We start from the raw sequence: 25,787 nt of genomic DNA, 5'->3' as shown, positions 1-25,787 counted from the left end.
CAGTTTTCATATGAAAATCTTCAGAACTGTATTCACAAACATGACAGCTAATGTTCAGAGTTTTCAGGTAGCAGTATAAGGGTAAATTGAGGAAAAAAGTGGAAATAGTAGGGCTGCCCTTACATCTTTTCCCTCAATAATGTTCATTTGACTTCTTTACTATTCATCATTAACACCTGCATTTCATGGTAGTTTGTATATACGTGTGAGTATGACAGTGTATCCACACATGAGTGTGTCTAAGACCTAGGGTCATGGAATTCTGATAGCTAGCACAAATGAAGGAACTTCAATTCTGGGTGCCTCATATGAGGTGAAGGTACTGAATTAAAAGTCTACTGCTATTTCTATGCACCTGCATGTTTTATAGTTTCTCTAGGACATTTTTTGTTGTTGCTTTATCGACCATTTCCTGAAAACATTTCACAGATTCTTTCCATGAAGTTAGGGCATAACATTAGTGTTATCTCTGTGTGTGTGTTTGTATTTATAAGGCATTGCTCTGGTAAGAGGCAGATTTTGTACTTTCGTTTCTTCTTTGAACACTATCCCAGGTGCTCTCTGCTAGACCATCACCTGCTTGCTCTTACGGCTCTCTTGAATATCCCTCCAAAGCTCCTGTCTTCACTTCTAGCAAGTTCTTTCTAAGAATGTTTGGTGCACCATTTTTCTGATGCTTAGACAAGAAGAAGGAAATTACCACTTTACTACTAACATAGGAACATAATGATTCATACGTTATGCACAAAAAAAGTGAAGAAACCTCAGGAGATCCGAACAATTCCCAGCATAAACTGATGTTCACAAATATAGTCTTATCTAACTTTGGTTGGAATGTGCTCTGCAAACATGATGCTGCCAACGCAGCCTGTAGCACCGACGGAATATGGTCTGCAGCACTGGACAGCAGCCCATCAACTGTCTGACGTGGGAAACTCTTGAGAAGCATCAGTCGTCCTAGTGTGAGAGAAAGGCCCTGGCAGCCTGTGTTTTCACACTATTTACATGGGCCAGAGGCCAAGCAGAAAGCTGCCTAGGACTTGAATGCATCTGCCTTACTTTTTTGTCTCCAAGTGGCACATATTTCTTTAAAAAACAGTTAATAAAAAATAATCTTAGCAGACTGCTGCAGGTAATGTGGAACAGTCTCATTGTGAATGAGAAGAGTATCCCTGTCTGGGGGACAGAGTGGGAGGCCGTGGCAGGGGCTGCTCTATCTCTAGGAGAACTTCTTCCTGATGCCAGCCAGTTCTCTCTGAAGTTCCATGAACTTGGGACGGTTTTCAGGGTTATAATCCCAACACCTTAACATAATTTTAAAAATTTCATCTGGACAATTCTGTGGGGCTGACATTCGGTAACCTGAAGACCCAAAAGAAGAAGAGGAAATAATCAGAATGGAGAAGAGAAATACATGATCACAAAAGACATTATGACAGCTGTGGATTTTAGTGCCTTAAGTGCAGATATACTAGAAACCAAAATCCCCAAATTCCATTACAGGGCCAACTGTTTTTTGTTTTTATCCCTCTCTACAAGTGAATCAGAATTCAAAATTATAAGGTCATAGAATTACATTTTAATTCACAGATCCCATTTTATGTTTGTTCATTTCTCAGAAAAATGAAGGTCAGATTCAGCACAGGAATGTGCTTATTTTAGTGGCCCTAAATACTGACTTTTAGAGTTTCGTTTTAGAGGCTGTGGGCAATTTGAAAAGTCATCTCTATAGCCTAGGCTATGAATTGTGGAATCAAATTATATAGACACTATTTCAAAGGTGAAATAAAAATAAATGCATCAAACTCCCTTACAATCCAGAAAAAATTCTGAAGTTTCCATTTTCTAGTGATGTGGCAGCTGTGTGCTGGAAGAGGGTATGGGCCTGGCTGCCTCAGGTTGTACAAAATCTGGAGGTACAAGGGAAGCAAGATATTTATCCTCCTTAATCTTGTCCTAGGCCAGGCCCCCTCAGAAACCCACTACAAGGGCACTGTCATGTGGGAAAAGCACGTTGTTCTTTTGGCAGCTGAGATGCTGCACGTGCAAGCGATACCTTCCCAGCTCTGAGGTGGGGCTGCACTCAGGTTTCCTTACAATGTTACACAGTTGGCAAAAAATTAACTGTCTTTTCTTTAAATTGTCTTCCCTTGAAGTTCCAACAGTCCTGAAGTGGCTGTTTCACAATTGTGGCGCTGGCACCCCAACCCCTCCCACATGGCGCCAAGACTCCGCACCACTGCCATGCTCCCAGGGTCCATTCCCACCCCAGACTCCTCAGCTCCCAGTACTGCGGGCTATTTCTCAGGGTTGTTCCCAGTACCGGTTTCCCGGTCCTGTTCTCTGTTTCTGTATACTCTGAGCATCAATGAGGTCATCTGGCATTTCTCTTTACGCTCTCAGCACTTCTCTCAGTGTGATGCCCTCCAATTCCATCCAGCACGAGTTCCTCCCGAGGACTACACTGCACTTTATAATGGTGTTAATGCTGTATGTCATACTACTCAAGACTGGAGTAGTATTCCTCACCCTCCTACTTTCCTTGAAGGTGGTGAAGAACAGAACCTTGCACCTGTCCTGTCAGGCAGCAGGTGTGGAAGAAAAGTTAGTGGCTTCCTATTTTAAAGTGTTGGATTCCAGCCTGTAAGCGCTTTTGTCTAACACGAGAGTCATGCCATCCACGGGCTCTGGGGAGATTCATCAACACCTCAGCTCTATCCATGCACTAAATAGGAAGTGCCTTCTACCCCACAAACAGCGAACGCCTCTGCAGTTGGACGTCAGTGCGGCAGATACTCGTTTGGAGCTCACCTCTTTCCACTTGCTCCCGGGCTTGCTGGTTTGTCATTCCAGGGTATGGGCAGACCCCGAGGCTGAACGTCTCCCAGAGGAGGATGCCAAAGCTCCACACATCACTCTCAGAACTGTATCTCCCTGCGAGGCGGACAAAATCATTACCACGTGAGTGGGGACACAGAAAACCATGTCCAGTTTGAATGTCCATCAGTTGCATACAAACACATTTAAATTTACCAAGGAACTCAGTAACTAGTGATTTTACTCCCTTTGCTGGCCTCTAGGACTTCCAATATTATCCATTCAACGAAAAATTTCTAGGACTCTAGTTTATGCAGATCTGCTTCTAGATCACTTTCCTCCATGCAGAACTAATCTTCAGTCAGCATGGTGGAAGCTCACTTTTCTGTGGTATCTTAATGAGATGGATGGTTAATAAAAAGAAGATGCAAGTTTGTATCAAAGCCTATGAGATTAAATAAGTTGAATTTCTGTAATTTTGTCTTCTTGTATCATTTTCTTTCTTTCAATTTACAAACACGCTTAAAGCAATAAGAAAAGTTTCTTAACTTCAACTTCTCTTTTTTTACCCATTACTCTTTACAGATATTCTTAAATGTTCAAAGGTCTCACTTTCTCCACTTATGGCTTCATTTATGGATATTATATTTTTCCCCGTGTGTTTAGAATAGGGTTGAAACTAGCATAGTTGGCTGATGAAAACATTTTACATCTTTATTAAAAAATTATCTGGTGTCTCTTTTTTTTTTCTTGTGAAAACATCTTGGTTGCATATGCCTCATGGAGCTGGATGAGCTAAGTTCTTGAAATCCTTTTCGGAAGTCTAGAGAAACACAGAGACCAACACACAATTCCTTTTGATCAATGTGAAATTGACAAAGGGAAGCAGAAAAACACCTTCCATTTCCAAGAGACCAAGAAATTCCATGATTAATTTCCTCAACGTGCTTGTTTTTGTTTAATTATGCCTCTGACTTGTACAGTTTAACTGCTGGAGCGATAGCACAGCGGTAGGGTGTTCGCCTTACAAGCGGCCAACATGGCCGACCCGAGTTTGATTCCTCCGAGTTCGATTCCTCTGCCCCTCTCGGAGAGCCCGGCAAGCTACCGAGAGTATTCGATATGCCAGACACAGTAACAACCAAGTCTCCAATGGAGACGTTACTGGGCCCGCTCGAGCAAATCGACGATCAATGGGAGGGCCTTTACCTTTACCTTTACCTTTTTTGGTGTGGTGTTAGAGGCTTCTGGAATGATTCCATTTTCTATCTTCCATGGAGGTTCCTGCCTTAATTGCAGTTCCAGAAGCCATGAAGAGTCCTGTGAGAGGACTTTCTCTCTCTCTCACTGCACCTGTGTGTGTGTGTGTGTGGGGGGGGTCCTCATGCCAGCTACGAGCACACTCACTGAGCACCTTCAGCTGCGAATCATGCTTTCTCTGCAGACAGTATTTATGACATTCACTATGCTTTTCACTGGAGGGTTTGTTCTTCTTGTCCCCATATTAACTCTTTGAATGTTTATCATCTAATAATTTAATACCTTTCAGGTGAATTCTTTGTGAAAGTACAAAATATACGGAATCTATTCCACCTCCCATACTTTTTTTTGGTAAGATGCTGTCTAAGAGATCAAGTAGGCATAAGCCAACCTAATTCCCTAACACTGACATCTGATCTTGGTTCTGCTGACTAAATTTAATGAGCTAAGAATAACTAAGGTATAGACAGCACCTTGCTACTTTTCCACTTTACATTTCATCTTCGCAATATCCTTGAGACATTATGAATTAGAATATATAGGTATAGAGAGAAAAGTAGATGAATTTGCCAAGGTGATGCAAGTAATAAAATAACAGATTAGGAAGGATGGTCCTGATGAAGAATGAGGACTCTTTTCAGCATAAATCCTGTCTTTCTCAATTTTCAGAAGACTAATTACATCATACTAATTAAATCAGTCTACATCAGCCCAAAATTCTCAAGTGACAAATGAAAAATTTACTTTAATAACTGATACATTATTTTACCCTTTACAAAGTACTCTAGGTGACAGCATTGCTGGGGAAGTGGCAGTCCATGCTGATGAGGTTACAGGGCGAGCAAGCATTCTATTTCAGGAAGCAGGGGAGCAGGTGATATACACATGTGACTGAGTACTCTCTCCGAAGATATGAGTATGCGTGTATGTGTTTGGGCCAGGAAAGCGGCACAGAGTCAGGGCACATGCTCTGCATGTGTGGGGCCCAGTTAATCCCCAGCATGGCACAGTTTATCAGTACTGCGCTCACAGTGGGTCATTAACCTGGTTGGCAGTGTCACTGGAAGTGGCTCCTGAGTTCTCTAAGCACTTTCTGGAAGCCCCATCACTCCAACCACCCAGCCACTGATTAAGGAGTATTTGTCTCTGGAAAGGGGAGTTATATGACTAGAATCAGGAAAAGAGAGGGGATTCCATTTTATTGAAGGCCTTTTGCTACCACTTGATTTAAAAAAGATCCAAGCAGAGCGCTTGAGAACAAGCCTAGTGGGTTGGAGAGATTTACAAGTAGGCGCCTGTCCCATTCTGGCACCGAGCTGGGAGTAGCCTGCAGATTGCCGGAGAAGGGCTCCGAACCCAAACAAACAAACCCAAATGTGTATTAGCTGTTAAACTAGTAACCTGTTGTCATTAAACTGGCTTATAAACTAATATAATAGAATAAATACTGTTTAAAAGAGGTTCTTAGAATGTAGGCTGTTTTTTTCTATCTTCCTAGATTGCACACTTCAGAGAGACCTGGGCAATATTTCATCTTTTCTGGGCCAGGACTGAAGAATCAGTGGGAAAGAGAAGACCCTTGGTAAAATCTTACTGTCAATCATAAAAAAAGCTTTTCTATAAAATATAAAAGAAATGTAACATGAAACTTTTTATTAGTTACAGCCTGTGAGAACCAAGAAAAACTTTTCAAAGATGCCCTGAGCCTTGTAAGCTCTCAGGAATGCCCTTATCAGATGGGTAATAAATATTCAAACTTCTTCCTCACCTACCACTAAGTTCTCCCACTTTGTCACCTAAATTGTTTTGTATTATGTTAGGTTAATTATTAAAGACTGTACAAAACTGCCAAAGATCCTTATAGCTGTTCTTTAGTTCTGGCTCTTACAAGTATTTGGAATTAAAATTTGAATTGTAAATACTTTTGTCAGCTTCAGATTTAACTAAAATACCTGTATTAAAATACAGTTTTTGCCCTGGCTTAATATCTCAACAGCAAGATTAAAAGCAAATCATAAAGATAATCTGGCCAACATGGTTATGAGAAATTTTAGAGAGCTGACTTTTACTGGTAAGACATTTGGTCTCCCAATCCAGTTGCAACACCCCTTGCATAATTCTACAATAACAATAACACCATCACCACTATCACCATCACTGTCACCAATGTCCCTAACAGTGCTCTGTCATCCAAAGGATACCACTGTGCAAATCCAGTGCTACAATTCTGCCTTCTAATACTTGTTTGTCCTTGCCATAGGTATTATATCAAGGCATTTATAAATACTTATTATTTTTTAAATGATGAGGCAACTTTTCATTACACAGAATATATTTTATGATTTATTTTAATTAAAATATTATACTGATTTACCAACCCATATCTCATATTGCTTTTTCTTTTTTGTTTTTGCTTTTTTGGGTCACACCCAGAGGTGCTCAGGGGTTACTTCTGGCTCTGCACTCAGGAATTAATCCTGGCGGTACCTGATGGATCACATGGAATGCCAGAGATTGAACCCGGGTCAACCGCGTGCAAGGCAAATGCCCCACCTGCTGTACTATAGCTCTGGCCCCTCATCCCCTCATACTGCTATCCTTATTGAAAATATTTCCTTACTGAAAATATAATTTTATAAAAAATAATTTTTATTAAATTTAAAGCACAATTTGACTTATAATTTATTTCTGATTACAATAGCATACAAATTTCTGTGAAAAAATTCCTGCTATTTAACAATGTTACTCCCATCTCCCTCTCCTGATAAGATTTACACAAGTTCCAAAGGCTAAGATGCTAACAAACCATACTGGTTTGCAGAATGAGTAACTACTAAAATTGATAGACTTGATTGTTAGGACCTACCACTACATAAGATTACTGAACCAATTACTGGGGATGATGGGTGAGGGAGGAGGGTAAACCAGTGATGGGTATGGTGTTGGAATTAAATACAGTGAAATCATTATTAACAATACTGTCTATTGTACTATTTCAACCAATAAAAAAGCAAAAAAGACTCAAAATTAAAAACAAATAAAATAAATAATGAAGAGCAACCCCAATCATTCCTCAAAAATACATTTTTAGTGGAAAAATAAAAAGAGATCAGAGTATAGACAATCCTGTGCTTACGGAATTTTGTTCATGAGTTTGACATCAAGCCTGAAGATCTATTAGATTCTAGGCATGCCAAGGAATAAAAATAGACATACTCTAATTTATGGCTATAGGCGGCTTGCATCATAGAGGGGCCTAGCAAATCAAATAATGGGGTATGATTCAGGGACAAAGTATTCTGGTTTTCCAGGTAGCTGTGTGTGTTCCATGAGTTAGGAGTTTTTCATAATAATCCTCTAGAAATTACTTTTTTTAAATTTAATATTTTGAGCATTTTCTCATCACTAACTTTAAAACATAACTTCAAAGATAATATTGTGTTTATAAACAACAAGTATGTACTTTATAATCACCTGTTGTTCAGAATTTGTTTTTCTCAGTCTTTCAACATCATAAATTCACTTTTTATAGATCTAAAATAAAGATGAAGAAATGGACCAGAGTTAAAGCAACACTTTTGCTCTCTGTATGACTATTAAAATCAATCAATTTGTGACTAAAAGGAAACTCTCTCTTATCTGCATAGTCATATCTAAAAGTGCAGATAAGTGTAAACATATTTTAGATACAGGAATATTAAGTACAGGAATCTGATCAATAGGGTCAATGAATGAAGTTTGTGCTCACATGTACTTACTAAACATGAACAATTACACATCATTTGTGTTGATCCTCAAATTAAAAAAAAATCAACTCTACTCTCTTTAATTTTGCCTCTAAATATTTTGTGCTGATAGTCATTTTTAAAAAATGACTGAAACCCAATCATGATCAACTTTGTAACTGCAAATCTCATAATTCAATTAAAAAAAAAAGGAAAAGAAAAAGAAAAAAAATCCCTTGGGCTGGAGTGACAGCACAGTGAATAGGGTGCTTGCCTTACAACTGACCCAGGTTTGATCCTCAGCATCCCATATGGTCCCCTGAGCACTGCCAGAAGTAATTCCTGAGTGCCGAGCCAGGAATTACCCTAAGCATCACTGGGTGTAGTCTAAAATCAAAATAACATTTTTTAACTACCAAAAGAAAAATAGATGATTCTTACCATAATTAAGAGCTTCTGGTGCTGTCCATTTAATGGGAATCTGCTTTAAGCCAGAAGATGAATACACACCACCATCCTCCTGACGAGACATTCCAAAGTCACTGATTTTCAGAACATTATTTTCACCTACCAGGCAGTTTCTTGCAGCAAGATCCCTAGGTTACAAAAAGACATAGAAAACACCCATTAAAGCAAATTGAAAGCTGCTTTCACATTTATGACTTCCACACTTTGCATTTTCACATTTGCAATGTATTTATAATGAGGTTAAAAATGCCTATGATTTACCAGTCCTTCCCATCTTTCCTATCATAGGTAAAAGTCACCCACAAGAACATTTGCATATTGAGCAGGCCACATGCTAATTTCCTAGGAACCACATAGATTTCCATTTAAATAGAAAAATACTGATTCTGGGGTGAGGAGAAAAATTCACAGCATCCCTGCTGCCAGCATGGCTTTCCTAGAGCAGTACTTCCAAGATGCAGGTGTATTCTCCCTCTGTGCTGTCCTGTCCAAGGAATCACAGGTCTTATGTGGGTACTGAACACTCACACATAGCCGTGTCCCAAGAAAACAATTTTCAACGTTTGGTTTACTGAAATAGCTGCACGCACCCACTAACCACTGCAGAGTCTGGCAGTAAAGTCCTAGAGCTCACAGGCCAGAGAGATTGGCAACTGTTGCACTGGAGACAGACAAAACTCTATGTAATGCTATGGCTCTGGTTCCCCTCCAACCTGATCCCTTGCATGTATCTATAATTTTGTAAATTCCAGGGAATACCAAGGAAGTCAGCAGAGCCACAATGGAATGGAGGGAGAGACTAGTAAATTAACTCAGGGGAAACCAATGAGTAAGTGATAGATGGCTTTGAATTGATAAACTGAATTTTATTCGAAGTGTGCTGAGAGCATCTGAAGAGTTCTGCCTGGAGGAGTGGCACGGCCTGAGTCAGATCTGGGAGCACTAGAGAGCACCAAGTGGAAAATGGACAGGCAGAACAGGGACCCCTCAGAAGATTATTATTAAGTCCAGGAGAGCCTGCACTAAAAGGACAGTGGTCAGCTGTCAGATTTAGAGAATATTTTAGGTGTACAATCAACAGGATTTCCTGATAGAATAATTATGGAATAGGAGAGAAAAAAGAATTGTAGATGACCTCCAGGATATTTTGAACCTAAGCAACTGAAACAATACTAAAATGAGACAGGGGAGGTCAATAACTTAAGTCTCGAATATAAAGGCTATGGTATTTATGCATATTTATGCATGTGGTAAAAATATTATACAGAATGGTAAGATTTCAGGTATGAAAAAACAGAAGAGTTAATAGAATCCTTCCCTGTCTTCAGAGCTGCATTAGTATTTGGGAGCTAGTAGATGCTCAGTAAATACTGTTCAGTGAATATATACATATAAACATAGGTCCACATGAATACCTTCCTTTTTCTAGAGAGATCCATGCTGGAAGCAGACTGTCTGGTTTATGCCCCTACTTCTAAATTATTTCCTTAAAATGGAGGAACATCAACCAGTTTTACTTTCAACTTTGAAAGACATTTCTGACCATAAAACATGACTCAGGACTTCCAAAAACTTAAAAGTCTAATTATCTGATTGATTTATCACATAGGAGGTAGCCTGCGAAACTGACTTAAATCAACAGTTGACTGGTGACAATAGTATTAACCTTGAAATTGCTGAATATAATTGATACTAGAGAAATTGTATTGTATTTAAGTAGGAAACTTGGAAGGCACTAGTAATGTAATAATGCTCTCTTACAAATCTGCGAAGATCAATTTTTTTTCACAAGGAAAATGATCCAAGGCTAATATTTTATCTGTAACTGATTTTCAGTCTTCATATGTAACACAGACATCCACTGAAAGAGTGAGATGAGGGTCTTATTGCCAGACAAAGTGAGTGGCAGTGATAAGCTTCCTCATTTACCTACTTAACTTTATCTGCTAGAAGGAAATAACATATTGGCACAGGAACTCTATGTCCCACTCACAGCACAACTGGCCACAATAAATCCTAACTCTGACACTTACTGTTTGTATAACTTTGATTTATTAAGCCTCCTTTTATTCATCTACAGAAACATAACCTAGGCCAAAGTAGATAGTCCAAGGGCTATAGTGCATGCCTATTATGAAGATAGCCCAAGTTTGATCCCTTGTGTCACATGGTACCCAGAGCACCACTGGGTGATCTTGGTAGTCCCCGAGTACAACCAGGATGGTCCTGGTGGTCACAGCACTATTAGACCTGAACAGAATCTGTCAGCAAGTCCCAGCATTATGACATTTAGCCAGCAGAGCTGTGAAAACTATCACTCCTGAGCACTGAAGAGTAACTTCTTGGGGCAGAGGGGCTAACCTAGGATTATATGAGTGAATGTTTGTAGAGTACTAGCATAGAATATATGACTTAAAAGAAGTCTTGAGTGATAGCTTGATTGTCATCAGTGTTTCCAGTTGTGTTGATTATTGCCACCCTCGCAATTGCTGCAAGAGGCCCCGGAATAGCATGTATAAATGTCTTTAAAAATAATTTCTAAGACTGTCATGACTGCACAGGTGGCACCTGGAAACTCTTGGCTACAAAGGAGGTCTGTAAAATATGCTTCCAAAGAGGGGAGTTGAAACTCTTCACATTTAAAAAAATTCAAAGTTTAAGTAACAGAGAAGTAGCTGAAACATAATGGCTTCTACATTATTTTCTTAATTTATCAGCAGAATAAAAACTTAGTTGTCATTATCTGTATTGAAATTGGGGTCATTGGTTTTGGAGCAAATGACTTTATATGCTAAGCTTGCTAATGTTTTTCAGCAGGTTATTTCTTTTCTATTATTTTGTTATAATCCATAATACCCACAATGCAGTTTATTGTTTAGAAGGTATCAATGCTTATTGGATGTTTAACTAATATTAGATTACATGTTACTTTTGATCTATATTTAGGGACTTCCTTTCCTTTACTTGCCATCCTATCCCAGAATTGGAGGAGAAAAATCTATTTTCTTTTGGTGTTTGGACCACACCTGATGGTGTTCGGAACTTACTCCAGACTCTGTGCTCAGGACTCACTCCTGATGGTGCTCAAGTGACCATAAAGAAGAGTTAGAGATTGAACCTAGGGTGGAAACATATAAGTAAAATGCCCTACCTTTTGTACTATGTCTCTGGCCTGAAAAACACTGTTTAATACTTTACTGAATGTTATTAAACATTAAATGCACTGATAGTACAGAAAATTAAGAACAATCCGTTGGAGGTAATTTTGGCAGGCTCTGGTTGCATTTGACTTAGTGAGATCTATCTATCTATCACATTTAACTAATGTTAAATATAGTAAAAGAGATTTTTTTGAATGATGAGAATAAGCATATTAAATTTCAGATTCAGATTATCTGTCTTCAGAAATCTACCTTTTGAGTTTTCATTCTGGAATGATACTTCAAGTTCATAATTCATGACTACTGATGATTATAACTAAGATATCAGGATGAAAAATAAAAATTAATTCCCCCAAGACTCCCCAAAGTAAGAAACACAGGTGGATTCTTTAGACAATGTTAAGTGGCAAAGGCAACTGTATGGAAATGAGCTTCCTATTTTAAAGTTCTGTACCTCATTTCCCCTAAAGCCTTTCTCTGAATATAAATAATGGCTTTCAGTGACACAGTAATGGGAGGGGGGTGTGTGAGGGAGGGAGCAGGAGAGCCAGGATCTTCAATATGAAGGAGGCCCTTTTGGGGAGAGTGAGTCATGGCATGAAAAAGCTCACTTGCTTGTGTGCTCGAACTTGCATGTGTTTTGGCTTAAGCCCACGAGTGGGGCAGAAACTAAATAAACTTTTCATTTTTAAAGATGATAATGCTTCCCAAATTGATCTGCAGATTGAAGGAATTCCCAATAAGGATTCTTGCAGGTGTCTTTGTCTATGGTCACTAAAAGTATCTTCCAAGGAGTGAAGGCTGAAAAAGGCATTGTTTGGTGAAGAAAAACTAAGGATAATTTAAGTGCAGAAATATTATTTAAAAAAAGCAATGTATATGACATTTGAAGGGATATACGAGAAATAAGTCTGGTATATCGGAACAGAAAGAAGAACAACATGAGGCCAGAGATATAGTACAAATGGGTAAGGCGCTTGCCTTAAACGCAGCTGAATTAGGTTTGACCCCTGGCATTTCATTTGGTCGCCTAAGCCTCCCTAGGAGTTATTCCTGACCAGAGAGCCAGAAGTAAGCCCCGAGGACTTCCAGATGTACCCTCCATCCCCTTGCTGCCAAAAGGAAAAAAAAGAAACAAGAAAAAAGAACAACGGAAATGATAATTAAGTGAATGTAAAATACTACTCTTCTTAAGTTATTCAAAGGATGACTGGCACAAAAAATACTGTATCTAATTGCTTTTTGATGTATATAAATATTACACACTGGACAACTACAGTATAAAGTTTGGGTGTGAGTAAAGGGGCCTAGTTGTTTGCAAGTTTCTTGAATTTTAGCATAAAATGGTACATCACAACTCTAAACAGTATATGAAAGGGTGGATAATCTATTTTTGTAATCTTTAGAAAAACCACTAAAATGATATAGAAAAATATTCAGAGTCAAGAGATAAAATAAAATTCTAAAATTATCCAGTATCAGATAAGAATCAAATATCTCATTTATGAGTTACAAGAATTAAAAGAAGTCATTACTACTGATTATACATATCTTGAAAGGGTATAGATGGTGAAAAATAATGTTGCAAATTTTAACAGCTTAGATAAAATATATATATATTTTGAAAGTATAACTTTCAAATAACTCAAGAAGAAAACCAAAAAGCTAGATATCTACTACAAGTTAGTGTTAAAATTCATACTTCAAACCCAAATTGTTTCACTAGTAAGTAGTATTATTTAGAGAAGAAATAACATTATACAAACACTTTCAGAAAAATATCATAATTACCCAACTCATAAGAAACCTGTAGAAGTCTAATGCAAAGCCTGAAAAAGAACACTATTTGACAATAAAAGAAAAATACCCTCATAAAGAGTATTAATTCTGTCTAACAATATATACGTCATGATTAAATGTGGTTTATTCTAGCCATGCAAGGTTGGTTAATATCTTAAAGGTAACATAACTCAACTTACTGAAAGAGTGTACTGGGGAAAAAGAATAAAATCATTTTATTGATGAAGAAAAAAACATGACAATATTCAATACGTACTTAAGATAATATGCTCAACAAACTAAAAATATTCAGGAATTTACTTAACCTGGAAAGGGTATCTCCCCCAAATTTAACTTCTAACATCACACTCAAAGGTGAAAGAAAAACCTACTCATAGCACAGTACTCTTTAACTACTTCTATTCCAAAGGACTCTTATTTAAGCCAGTTCTTACTAGACATGCAGCTTAAAAAAATTAAGCACAATTTGAAAGAACATTTGCATCCAATATACAAAGGAGCAACTATTCATAGCAGCCCAAAACATGGAATCAATGTAAGTGCCCATCAACAAATGACACGAGAAAATGAGTATGGTATATAAACTTAATAGAATGCTACTCTAAAACTAAAAAAAAAAAATCTATTGTGTCATTTGGGAAAAATTGATCGATCTTGAGATGATTATGCTAAAGGAAATAAGAGTTAAAGACAATTATCCAATGATTTCCCTTATTTATGAAATATGAACTCAAAAACAAACTAAAAAAAACAGTAAAACTAATTCCTAGAGTCAGTGAAATCTATAGTGGTTACTAGTGGCAAAGGAAGGGAGGTGGAGGAAAGATATGGGAAGAAGTATCTTTTTGTGTGGGAATAGTGACAATTATAACTAAACCCTTGAAATTCCTCAAGACTGTAAGTCAGTAATAAGACATTAAAAATATAAATTAATAAACAAGATGTTCTGTGCTTATAGAAACTTTCCAAATACTATTATGATGGAAATTGTTATCAAATTAATAGATTTAACACACTTACAATTTATTCAATCAGAAATATCTGTAATATTAGAAAAACCAACTCTAAAATGGGCACGAGAATTCAAAGTTCTAAAATAACTGAAATAATTTTCATAAAGGAGAACAGGGTTGAAGGATTTAAACTAACTTGATTTAAAAATCTTACAGCAACTTTTGCTATTATTAATACACAGTTTAATGGAACATAGTTTCAGAAACATATCTACTAATGCATGGAGACTAATTTTGACAGTGGCCTAATAGAAGCCCAGTGCACACCTAATCTCCCTTCCAACTCACCCACAAGCTCTGATCTACCGATTCACAACTAAATCTCTGAGTAAACACAAACCAAGCGGCTAAAATTTATGGACTCACCAGTCGCTCAGCTGAAAACTCTGGGGTGCCCTCAGTAGTGGATCAGGCCACTTACAAGCCCTGCTAAAGCCTTGGCAGTTGAACCCACCACACCCCACTGGTGTGGCATGCCAATGGCTCAACTCCACTGTCCACCAATACTCTCTCTAGAGATGACAAACTGCAAGAACTTTCAGGTATTCTGGTGCCCAGGCTGAGAACTTTGGAGTTTTCTTGGAATGGGGGTGGGCAGCCTCCCCCCATGCCCTTCCAGAAGCCCTGGCAGCCATGTCCACCACCCATATCTGCCGCCATGCCAACTCATTGGCCCCATTCACAGATCCTGTTGCTTGACCCTTCCTAATTCCTCACTACTGAAATCCCAATAGGAGAACACCAAGTTAGATGGGAAAGTAACACAGAAGAAACTAAACTCAACAAATAAAGATTAACACAGTGGGCGCAATTAGCAACAAACAGAGACTTAACAATCTTTTGTTAAGATATAACAATTTCACATAAAAATAAATTTTTAAACTTATTGATTTTATTATTGGAACTTTGTTTTCTAAAAAAAATTCAACTCTAGAATTGTTTCAACAGTTGTGGCTTTGTCAACGTTAAAGAGTTAATTGAAAAAGTTTTACTTCTTTTTAAATTGTGGTCATTTACAAAATGTTAGTGTTAGTACTTTCCTCAGAACAAGATCTCTGCTTTATAACTAACAGTATGTCCCTTGTCATCTCTTTTCAGAGGTTCACCTTCTCAAATGAGGATTACAGTTCCAGAAGGAAACAATATACAACTAACATACACAGAGATACCTCCAATACCATGTAAATAATACTCCAACCACATTGACAGAAAACTTTACTGCTTTGGCTTGCAGTAAGATTGAGTGAATGAAAATGGGGTCTTTGGAGCCTGAATTATGAATTAAAATAAAACCTTAAAGCCTCAGGCAATAAATGTGCACTGCATGATTTGTTTGCCTAATATTCCAACAGGCATGAAAGGAGGCAGAGACAGCAGATAGAATCTCTGGCTGGGAACTGACTATAGAAACTGGGAGATAAGGCAGACAAACATCTCTCCCCTCTTACAACGTCTGTTCCTGTCTTTGTTCAGCTCTGCCCAGGAGACAGAAGCACATGCTAGAGAAATTCAGGTGGAAATTTCTGATGAGGCTGGTGCTGTCCCTCCACAGGTGTGGGTGGGGGAGACAGAGATGGCTGCATCTACCACCTGCTGAGGAATAGAACAGCAAAGGCTGCTGGCTGCTGAAAGGAGATAGAAATAGTCCTCTATGTCTTCCGGGTGATCTTATGTAAAGATTCAAAGTGAACATCCTGAATGCGTAGCAGAGGTGTCTTCTAAGTCATGCCTTCTGTAAGGCAGCCTAATTAAGGTTAAAAGGAGACCAGAGAGAAGTTACCAGAAACCCGTCGCCAGCAAGCAATGATGTGCAGACATTTGCTTTGCTCAGTACCCCATCGGGCATCATTATTGTGATCATAACATCTCTCAGAGGAAACAGCACGGCACACCAAGAGCTGTGAGGACAAGCTAGTGTTTTTCTTTGCTAGGCTTCTTTACCAGACATCACTTACTACCTGTGGCTATGATGCCACAAAGTCAGGACTCATGTGGTGCATAAGAAAGGTCTTTATTTTTTGGCAAGGGAACTATTCCTCCTGGGTTTGGCTAATACTCCGCTATCAGTAAGTAACAATGCTTGAGACGAAAACTTATAAGGCCCCCAAATTCCTCACTCTAACTGACCTAGACACAAACCAGTATCCCAGAGGTTGGGGATAAGTGAAGCTGATTTTATATGTCTTATTTCAAGTTCTGACAAAACAAGAACAATTGCATTGCACTATTGTATGGCTCGAGTGGGCCCAGTAACGTCTCCATTGGAGACTTTGTTGTTACTGTGTCTGGCATATCGAATACTCTCGGTAGCTTGCCGGGCTCTCCGAGAGGTGCGGAGGAATCGAACTCGGGTCGGCCATGTTGGCCGCTTGTAAGGCGAACGCCCTACCGCTGTGCTATCGCTCCAGCCCTAAAACAACCTAAAAAAAAAAAAAGAGTGTCATGGAATGGGGTCAACATTATCTGCCCAGCATTAAGTGATCACAATGCAGTTATCACTCAAGTTCAGTAACATGAGTTACAACCAAAAAATACTTTTTTCTTTCAGTGATGTCAGAATAATAGTATGTGTCAGGTATGATACCAGGAGTTTTCCATTATATTTAATTCCTATTTGTATGCCTCTAAAGAAACAGAGATTAAATAACTTGTCCAGATAAGTGGCTGCGTTAGGAGTGGTCTCTATCTTTCTCTAAAGTTCTGTTCTGGCAGCATCCTCTAGTGCTGTGTTCTTTTGGTTTCTTTGAAATAGTGTTCATTTTATCTTGTCAAAAGTTATACTTTGTAATCCTTAAGGAAATAGATTTTTGCCATTTTGTTCCCAAGACTTGGATTCTTTCCCAATATAATTTTCATTAAACAGAGCAACTGACTCAGTATTTAGGTTATAGAAGATAGAATATATTGAGAGGACTAGAATATGCAGTGTTTTCTATTTCACTTTTTGCTTTAGTTTTCTATTTCCGTACAGAGACACATAAACAATTTCTCAAAATCATTTGTTATCACTTATACTTCTATGGTGTGACATACATTACTCACACTGGGACTGAAATTAAGATATAAAAGGTCCATAAACGGAGAGAGCAACTGTGTAGTCTGTGCTGCACGTGGTGCCAGAATGAGCTCCAGGAGCATTTACATTTTTATAGTCTGCAGAATGTTCAGGTACTAATGAGCAAACACACTGATGATGATGGGATGCATCTAGACTGAGATACTATACTGGATCATCAGCAGGTGGTTAACTCTTTATAAGATTATCTTCTTTGTGCTGGGGAAGCCACCAACTCTGAACACTGCTAAGAGGCCCATTTATGGACTATGCTCTGCTTCTCCCATTTTCACAGTGAGAAACAGCTGCATGGACACTTGCATTCTGTCCTGTTTAATGTCCCTAGTAGACCTGTGCTACCTATCAGGCAGCTGGGAAGGGGCCTCACCTTTTCACACAAACACAGAAAGCATACTTAGAACAACCTGTGCCCTGTGCACAAAGGGAAACCACAAGACACAAGTATCCTGTTAACAGAAAACACTTTTCAATATTTATATGAATTCAAGAAAAGTTATGGCTCCTTTTTTCTATATCTCAACAAGTCTTTTTTTGCATACATTTATATTCTTTTGAAATAAAATTTTCATTACTTGCATTTCAATTTCTAATGTTTTATATTTTTATGAAATGATGTCCCAGGTGACCTTATAATAAATTTCCTTCAGTCCTATGATTGCTTCCCATGTATGAAATTGAAATAAGAGCATCTAAATTATGAATGTAGGTCTATTTTATAATAGTTCATTTTTATCTTGAAACAAAGATCTGAAATTCAATTGCTTTTCTGTCTCTCTATATTTTCTTTCCATAATCAGGAGAGCTTGCTTTATCTTTGTCCAATTTTAATTCATATTATGTTTGATAAGAACTTATTTTTATGGTACTACATTAAGACTTGAGTTCATATATGCAGTTATTATTCTCTTCATGTAGTTCTATTAAACTTCTAAAAATATTCAATAAATGTCTTTTTAGAATAGCTTTTATTTGTTCTGTGATTGTTTGATATGATTGATACAAAATCCATTTTGATTCATAAGAGACTACATACCTAAGCAAATATTAATTTTGCATAAACATGAGTACTTTTGACTACTTAATGAAATCTATGTTCCCAACTTACAGGCCAGAGTTACTTCAGATTAAAGTGTCTGAAAAACTCAAGATGAACAAAGTGAGACTTACTCAACATTTAATACCTATCTGATCAGAGACTTCTGGTAAATTTACAGTAATCTTGAAATCACAAGAAAAAAATTGACAACTGCTTAATAACATTCAGCGAAGTGTACAGCAAGTGAGGTAATGCAAGTGTTTACCACTGTACCTTGGTGAAGTTATATGTGGAATAAGCACCTAACTGGACCTTAGGAAGGGTATAGAATTTTACAATTTCATGATATAGCAAATATTTTAATATCAACAATATAATTTTAGGTGATATTAGGTAATAGTTGTGCCTTTCTGGTACTATAGTCTATTTTTTAATTATTGACCTATCATTGGCTTACAATGCTGTAAGATTTTGGGGAGAACATCTTCATCCCTCTCTATGTGTTCAACTCTCCCTACCAGTATCATCAAATACCCATTACAGTGTTCAAAATAATCCCGTCTACCCATTCCCTACTTTCTTACCCCTATGTGTCATGCTTTTCACAGAATCTATGGGTTACTTCTGTTGTAATTTTGTCTTACTGTATCACTGTCATCCCACTGTTCATCGATTTCCTTGAGCAGGCTACCAGTAAAGTCTCCATTTGTCCTAGCCCTGAGATTTTAGCAAGTGCCATATTGCAGGCTCTTTCAGGGTCAGGTGAATAAGACCCATCACTGTCACTGAGTTTTGGCATATCAAATACGCCACAGAGAGCTTGCCAGACTCTGCTGTGCGGGCAGGATACTCTTGGTAGCCAGCCAGGTTCTCTGAGAGTGAGTATAGACAATAAGAGGTCATGTGGCCACAAATGCAGCTGTGCGCTTCTGGGAGCTTGGTTTTATAGTCTCTGGATCTTGGTTGTTGATGGGATTACATGGCGCCGGTGCAATTGGTGGATGTAACTGTCTAGCTACTGGAAAATGAGGGATCTGGGTGGAGGAGGCCCAGTCCCGATCTGAGCAGGCTTGGAGATCTCAGCCTCAGATCCCACACACCTGGGCTCCTCTGCTGGTTCCTTCATGTGTGAGGCTCGTCTGTGCATGTGGAGAGTGGTCTTAAGCATGGCTGTGGCTGGGTTCCGGAGGTCTTCAGCTACCAGGGCTCTGCTCGGGGTGGGGAGGGAAACTCAACCCGACCCCCTCCAAGGGGCCCCAGTGAGGACAGCCAGGCATGAGGGCAGGAGATTTTGCTTTGGCTATCTATATTTATATAAGCTAATACCACCTAGGAACTATTTTAATGACTTACTTCGCTTAGCATAATCACTTCAACTTCCATCCAAGGTATCTTCAGAGGCATGCCTTCATCTTTTTTAGTAGTTTTTCATTTAGTATGCACACTAAATTTTCTTTTCTAATATGGATGTTTCTGTCCTTTCTTCTACAATAAAGGCTTTAATACCTTGTTCTAGCTTTTTATTATAATCTGTTTTGTATTTTTTAATTATTTATTATATTTTACAATACTTACTAGAGATGGATTGTACTTCCTCCCCTGCCCCCATCCAGCCACTGTGCCATTTGATCAAGGAGCCCAGATCATTCCTATTTTGAGATATTGCCAACATATGGGGCTTTATTATTATACCAAAAACATGAGATGTTTTACAGTTTTTGTATTTCTTTCTCCATGATTTTTTATTGCGCATTTTTTATTTTTAGAAAGTTTTTCACGATGATTTATACATTCAATAGTCCAACACCAATTCCATCACCATTATACCTTCCCACCATTATATCTCCAATTTTTCCAACCACCACACATGCATGCCCCAATAGCAGGCCCTAAATAATTTATTTTGTATTGCTTGTTATGTTTGTTATGAATAATTTGTTAAACATGATTAAAAAAGATTTCCTTAGAAGAAACTGTGTGAAGATTATCTTTCCTCACCCTGGAGCCATTAAGCCCTTGTATAAAAGATTACTGACATGTTGTTACAGGTCAAGCCTTGTGTGTTAATATTTTCTTATTCAAGATTTGTTGCCTTCTACTTTACATCCCATTCAGCGTGGTGTGCTAGTCCTGGTAGTGTAGAGTATGAAATGTCCTGTTGGAATGAGTTTATGTCTACCAATTTTTCTCTGGATGTTTTCTCTTCTTGAGTTCTTCAATTATTTTTCCAAGTTTCTGTTTCAGACTGTGGTCACTATGAAATCTGAATTGATCTCTCTGTATCTGAGATAGTTTTATTTTTCCCTTTTCACATTGATCCATCTATAGTCTAAACAGTGTCTGTCCACGTCTTCTATAAACTCTGTCAAGGTGGCTCTAGATTTCTTCCCCCATCTGACCCAAACTATGGGCTATTGAATTACTTAAAAAAAAAAGAGGTTCTCAATATCTTTTTATTTTGCATATGTAGAAATGACCTGTATGTTCATTGCAGCACTGTTCACAATAGCCAGAATCTGGAAACAACCCGAGTGCCCAAGAACAGATGCCTGGTTGAAGAAACTATGGTACATCTACATAATGGAATACTATGCAGCTGTTAGGAAAGATGAAATCGTGAAATTTGCTTATATATAGATGGACATGGAGTCCATCTGTGCTAAGTGAACTGAGTCTGAAAGAGAGAGACAGACATAGAATGCCTGCACTCATTTGTGGAATACAAAATAATCAGTCAGAAGGAAAGAGAGATATATAGAATGATCTCACTCATAATGAGGAACTTTAAAGAGATACAGCAAGATAGAAACAATGGGACAAAGGCAATACAATTCAAGAGCTGATCCACATAACTGAATTGGCTGGAGGTTAAAAGGAAGAGGCATTGTGGTTCTTGGGGTAGGGAGGTACAGTAGTGAGAGGTGTGGTAATGGAATTATGTTCACAAAGAACTGCCATTAGCAGAACTATAAACAACAGAACCCAGTTAAAATTTTTTTATTTTTATAAAAAAAAAAGTGGTGGTTATTTTAAATCTTTATGGACTGTAATGTTATAGATAATTGGCAACCAATATTTATGAACAACAGAAAGATCTCTAATGCAACAATGAGAAGGACGCTGCTGGCAAAAGAGAAGCAAAAAACTTTTTATCACCATTCATAGGTCTGAAGCTATGACTTCATCCATTCCTAAGAGAAAACGACTGTAACACCTTCTTCCTAGAGCTCAAATTTACTGGCTTGGCTTCTGAACTTCAGCTTGGAACCTATTTCCTTAACTACCCTTCATGGCACTGCAAAGTTAAATTTTTCCTCTTTCATGCTTTTAGGCACTAATAACTGCCAGATTTGACCGGTATGTTTTCTAGACACTGCTTTTTCGCATCTTTGCTTCCTGAAAACAACAATGTTCCCAGTCCCAAGATTCTAACTTTTAACTTGATGAGGAGAAAAATAAATTGCTGCACCTGACATGTTGAAGTCAGTTAATGTAGAGGTAAACTTCTCCAAGATATTTTTAGAGAAAGTCGTGTCAGATTAGAACAAGTCACAGTAAATTAGATGAATAATGACCTGAGTCATCAATACATGAACTATCTCAGGGTTTATGTGGTAGTGAAAAAACATGGAACTGTTATGGAAAATGTATTTTCACAAAGATGATTTAAAATTGAAGGGAGGCCAAAGAGATAAAATGATTTGATTCCTTCAAAAACATGTATTTAATATGATTTTCTTGGTACTATTGTAGGCAAAGCGGTGGTAATAAGAATTCATGTCTATAGGGATTTGGCATTCTTCTAATAAACCATGCATTGGTAGACAGGACACATCTAAAATAATTAGTAAATGTTCCATATAATTTGAAAACAGAATACTGGCTTGAAACTATATTTGAGCTTTCTTTGCATATGGGAGGTTGTGTTTAATTCCTAGTAATGCATAGGATCCTGAGCAGTGCTGGGAGTAAACCATGAACAAAGAGCTGGGAGCAGCCCCCAAGAAACATCAGATATAGCCCAAATCCCTGCCCCCACCCCAAAGGGATACTATATAAGGGAAAGAGGTAGAAAGCAAGAGATAGTAGGGCTAAATCAATGTGTGATATGATTCTGTCAAAATAGTTGATTTATTTTGTTTTCTTTTTTAAAAAGGAATAAAAATCTTATTAAAATCTCAGAAGTGGGAGGAGTAAGAAAAAAGAGAACCCACAGAATGGAAAATATTATTTACCCAACACTCATCTGAAAAGAGGTTAATATCCAAGCATATAAAGCACTTGTAGAACTTAAAAGAAATAAAAACATCTAACCCATCAAAAAATGGAGAGAAGGGATGTACAGAAACTTTCTTATGGAGGAAATATGAAGGGCCAAAAGGCACACTGAAAAATGCTCTACATCACTACTCATCAGGGAAATGCAAATCAAGATAACAATGAGATATCTTCTCATGCCACAGACACTGGCACACACAAATGAACAAATAACTGGTACTGACACAGAAAGGAGGAAAAAGCACTCTCCTTCATTGTTGGTGGGAGTGTCAACTGGATCAGCCTTTCTGGAAAACAATATGGATAGTCCTCAAAACACTAGAAACTGAGCTTCCGTATAACCCAGCAATACTGTTCCTAGGAATACCCTAGGGGCTCCAAAAAACACAGAGCAGAAAAGTCATCTGCACTCTTATGTTCATTAAAGCACTTCATTAAAGCACTATTCACAATATCCAGAATCTGGAAATACTCCTAAGTGCCTGAGAACAGACAACTGGATAAAGGAACTATGGTACATCCACAGTGAAGTACTATGCAGCGATTAGGAAACAGGAAGTCATGAAATTTGCTTATACATCGATGGACATGAAGAGTATCATGGTGAGTGAAATCAGCAAAGGGAGAAGGAAAAACATAGAATGAGAATGATACCCAGAGGAAGTAGAAACAAGAGAAAAAAGGGACAGGAGAAGTAGTCCATGGTAGGAAGTTTGCCACAAGTTGTGTGGGAGTGCATTTAGGACAGAGAAGGGACCACTAGACAATCATAATTGGAAATGATCATTCCGGACAAGAACTGAGTGCTGAAAGGAGGTAAAGGTATAATATTTCAGTAGTAGTATCACAAACCACATTGCTTATAAGGAGAGGAGCAGAGGAGGGAGGAAGGGATGGGGGGGGGACAGAGAGAGAGAGAGAACTGTCTGACAGAGAGGCAGGCTGCGGGAGAGAGTGGAGGGGAGGAAAACAAACTGTAACTGTGTATCTCAATAGTGGTTCAATTTAAAAAAGGGGAAAATACACTGAAGTCATAATATTGCTCACACCAGAACAAGATTAGGATATAAACATATCCAATGTAATCAGTTTCAGAGACATCCTTGCAGATTCATTTCCAATGGCAAGGGGAACAAAAGCATAAATAAGTGTGACTATATCAAACTAAAAAGCGTCTGCACAGTACAAGAATAATTAATATGAAAAGGCGAAATACTGAATGGAAAAGATCTCTGCAAATCACAAGGCATTAATGTCCAAATACTCATGCAAATCATACATTTCAGCAATTAAAAAAAAACACCCCAATTAAAAAGTGAACACTGGATTTATTTAAATAGACATTTCACCAAAAAAAGACATACAGATGGCCAATAGACACATGAAAAGATGCTCACTTTCTTATTAGGGAAATGCAAATGGAAAACCACAATGAACAAACACCTCACACCTGTTAAGCTATAATGAAAAGGACAAGAATGTAACTGCTGCTAAGGATGTGGAGAAAGGGAACCCTCATACACTGTTGTGAGGAATGCAAATTGGTGCAGGCATTCTGGAAAGCAATATGGAGGCTCTTCAGAAAAATAGAACTCCCACATGACACAGCAATTCCACTTCTAGTGACTTACCTGAGAAACATATAAACACTAATCCAAGCATATATAAGTACCCTAATACTCACTGCCAACTACATACACTACTGAAGATAGGGTGATAACATAATGCTCATGAACAAATGAGAGGGTAAAGGAGATGTGACATACATACACAATGGAATATTGATCAGATGTGAAAATCACCATCTTGCTGTTTGTAACAACATGGATGGGTCATGAGGATATCATGTTAAGTGAAATAAATCATCCCAAGAAAGACAAATATTTCACTTCATACAGAAACAAAGCAAATGAACAAAAGCAAGCCAAATGAAATTTTAGATTCTGAGAATAGAATGATAGCTACAAGAAGTGAAGAAATGGAGGTGAGAGGATGAATCAAGTCAATGACTACTGGGTGGTGGGAGACAGAAACTAGACCTCTGGTGGTGGGTCTAGTGTGCTGAGGTCAAGGTTTGAAACTACAAAGCTAAAACTCACAGCGTTGCAAAAACAGTGTAATCGTTTGGAAAAATAATCTGATGTATCAAGTGTATGTTACAAGTCAAACACAGGAATGGCATATTTCCATCAGTAAGTATAATTCAGGAAAAAGATCAATACATTCTATAACAAAATGAACTATCCTGTATGTATAAAAAGTAGATCCCATCTACAAGGTGATTTAGGTAAGGATACTAAATGGAAGGTGTAGCAGAGAGAGGAGGCAATGTGAACCACGATTCAGTGCTGACATAGAGTGATTCAGAAAGGGGCAGCATATGGGAAACAACGGTAGGATCAGCACAGAGGGCATGTGAGGGCAGCAGAAGCAATCTCACACCAAAGGAGCTGTGTCTTCTAAGCAAACAACGACTTAACTAAGAGTAACAAAGAAAAATGGAGGCCACCTGTGGTTTTTTGCTAATACTATCACTAAAGGAAGAGAGGGTCATTCAAATTCCATTTGTTGGAAACAATCAGAATAATTATGGAATCCTATGCTGGACTGTGCGCTTTGATTATTAAGTAGGTGATGACTCATTCCGTGTCGAAGGTTTGCCTGTATCACTGCCTAGTGATTTGAAGTGAAGCTGATTAGGGATTGAGAGCAGGTGTTTTTGTTTGTTTGGTTTTGGGGCCATGCCTGGAATCATGTTGGTGGCATTCTGGGGACTATATGTGGTGTCCTAGATTGAACCCAGTTTGGACACATGCAGGCAAGCACCTTATCTGCTGTACTATTACTCCAGGCAAGCAAATGTATTTCTGAAAAAAAAAAATGGACAAGGGAGCTGGAGTGCAGAGATTCAAATGCCTGAGTTGCATGTAGTTTAGCCTGGTTAGCTAGTTAGATGCCTGACACTGCATATGTTCCCTTGAACACCACCAAGAAATGATTCCTGAGTACAGAGTCAGGAGTAAGCCCTCCCAATGCCATATGTGGTCCAAAAATCAAAGGAAAAATGAGCAAGTCCACTAGATCGTTCCTGCTGTAATTTCAGAACAAATTATTTATTTATTTTTTGAGATAACTAGGTTTTCTGCTATTTAG

The 25,787-nt window shown here is 38.1% G+C and overlaps 1 protein-coding gene across 1 annotated transcript in view; it reads right to left on the bottom strand.

Moving 5' to 3' along the window:
• Positions 1 to 1,022: 1,022 nt before the first annotated feature.
• FER (FER tyrosine kinase) overlaps positions 1,023 to 25,787 on the bottom strand; it is a 444,812-nt gene continuing 420,047 nt past the window's right edge. Inside the window, exons 18-20 of the mRNA XM_056139057.1 lie at positions 8,244 to 8,398; positions 2,812 to 2,934; positions 1,023 to 1,362 (exon numbers count right to left, since the gene is read on the bottom strand). Of these exons, the coding sequence (XP_055995032.1) occupies positions 1,220 to 1,362; positions 2,812 to 2,934; positions 8,244 to 8,398 (421 nt within the window). The 3' untranslated portion in view covers positions 1,023 to 1,219. The remainder of the gene's footprint in view (positions 1,363 to 2,811; positions 2,935 to 8,243; positions 8,399 to 25,787) is intronic.

Source organism: Sorex fumeus, unplaced genomic scaffold (assembly GCF_029834395.1).
Source record: "Sorex fumeus unplaced genomic scaffold, SorFum_2.1 ptg000131l, whole genome shotgun sequence".
Taxonomy (NCBI): Eukaryota; Metazoa; Chordata; class Mammalia; order Eulipotyphla; family Soricidae; genus Sorex; species Sorex fumeus.
Note: the sequence above shows the minus strand (reverse complement) of the source record. Positions and strands in the feature narration are given on the sequence as shown.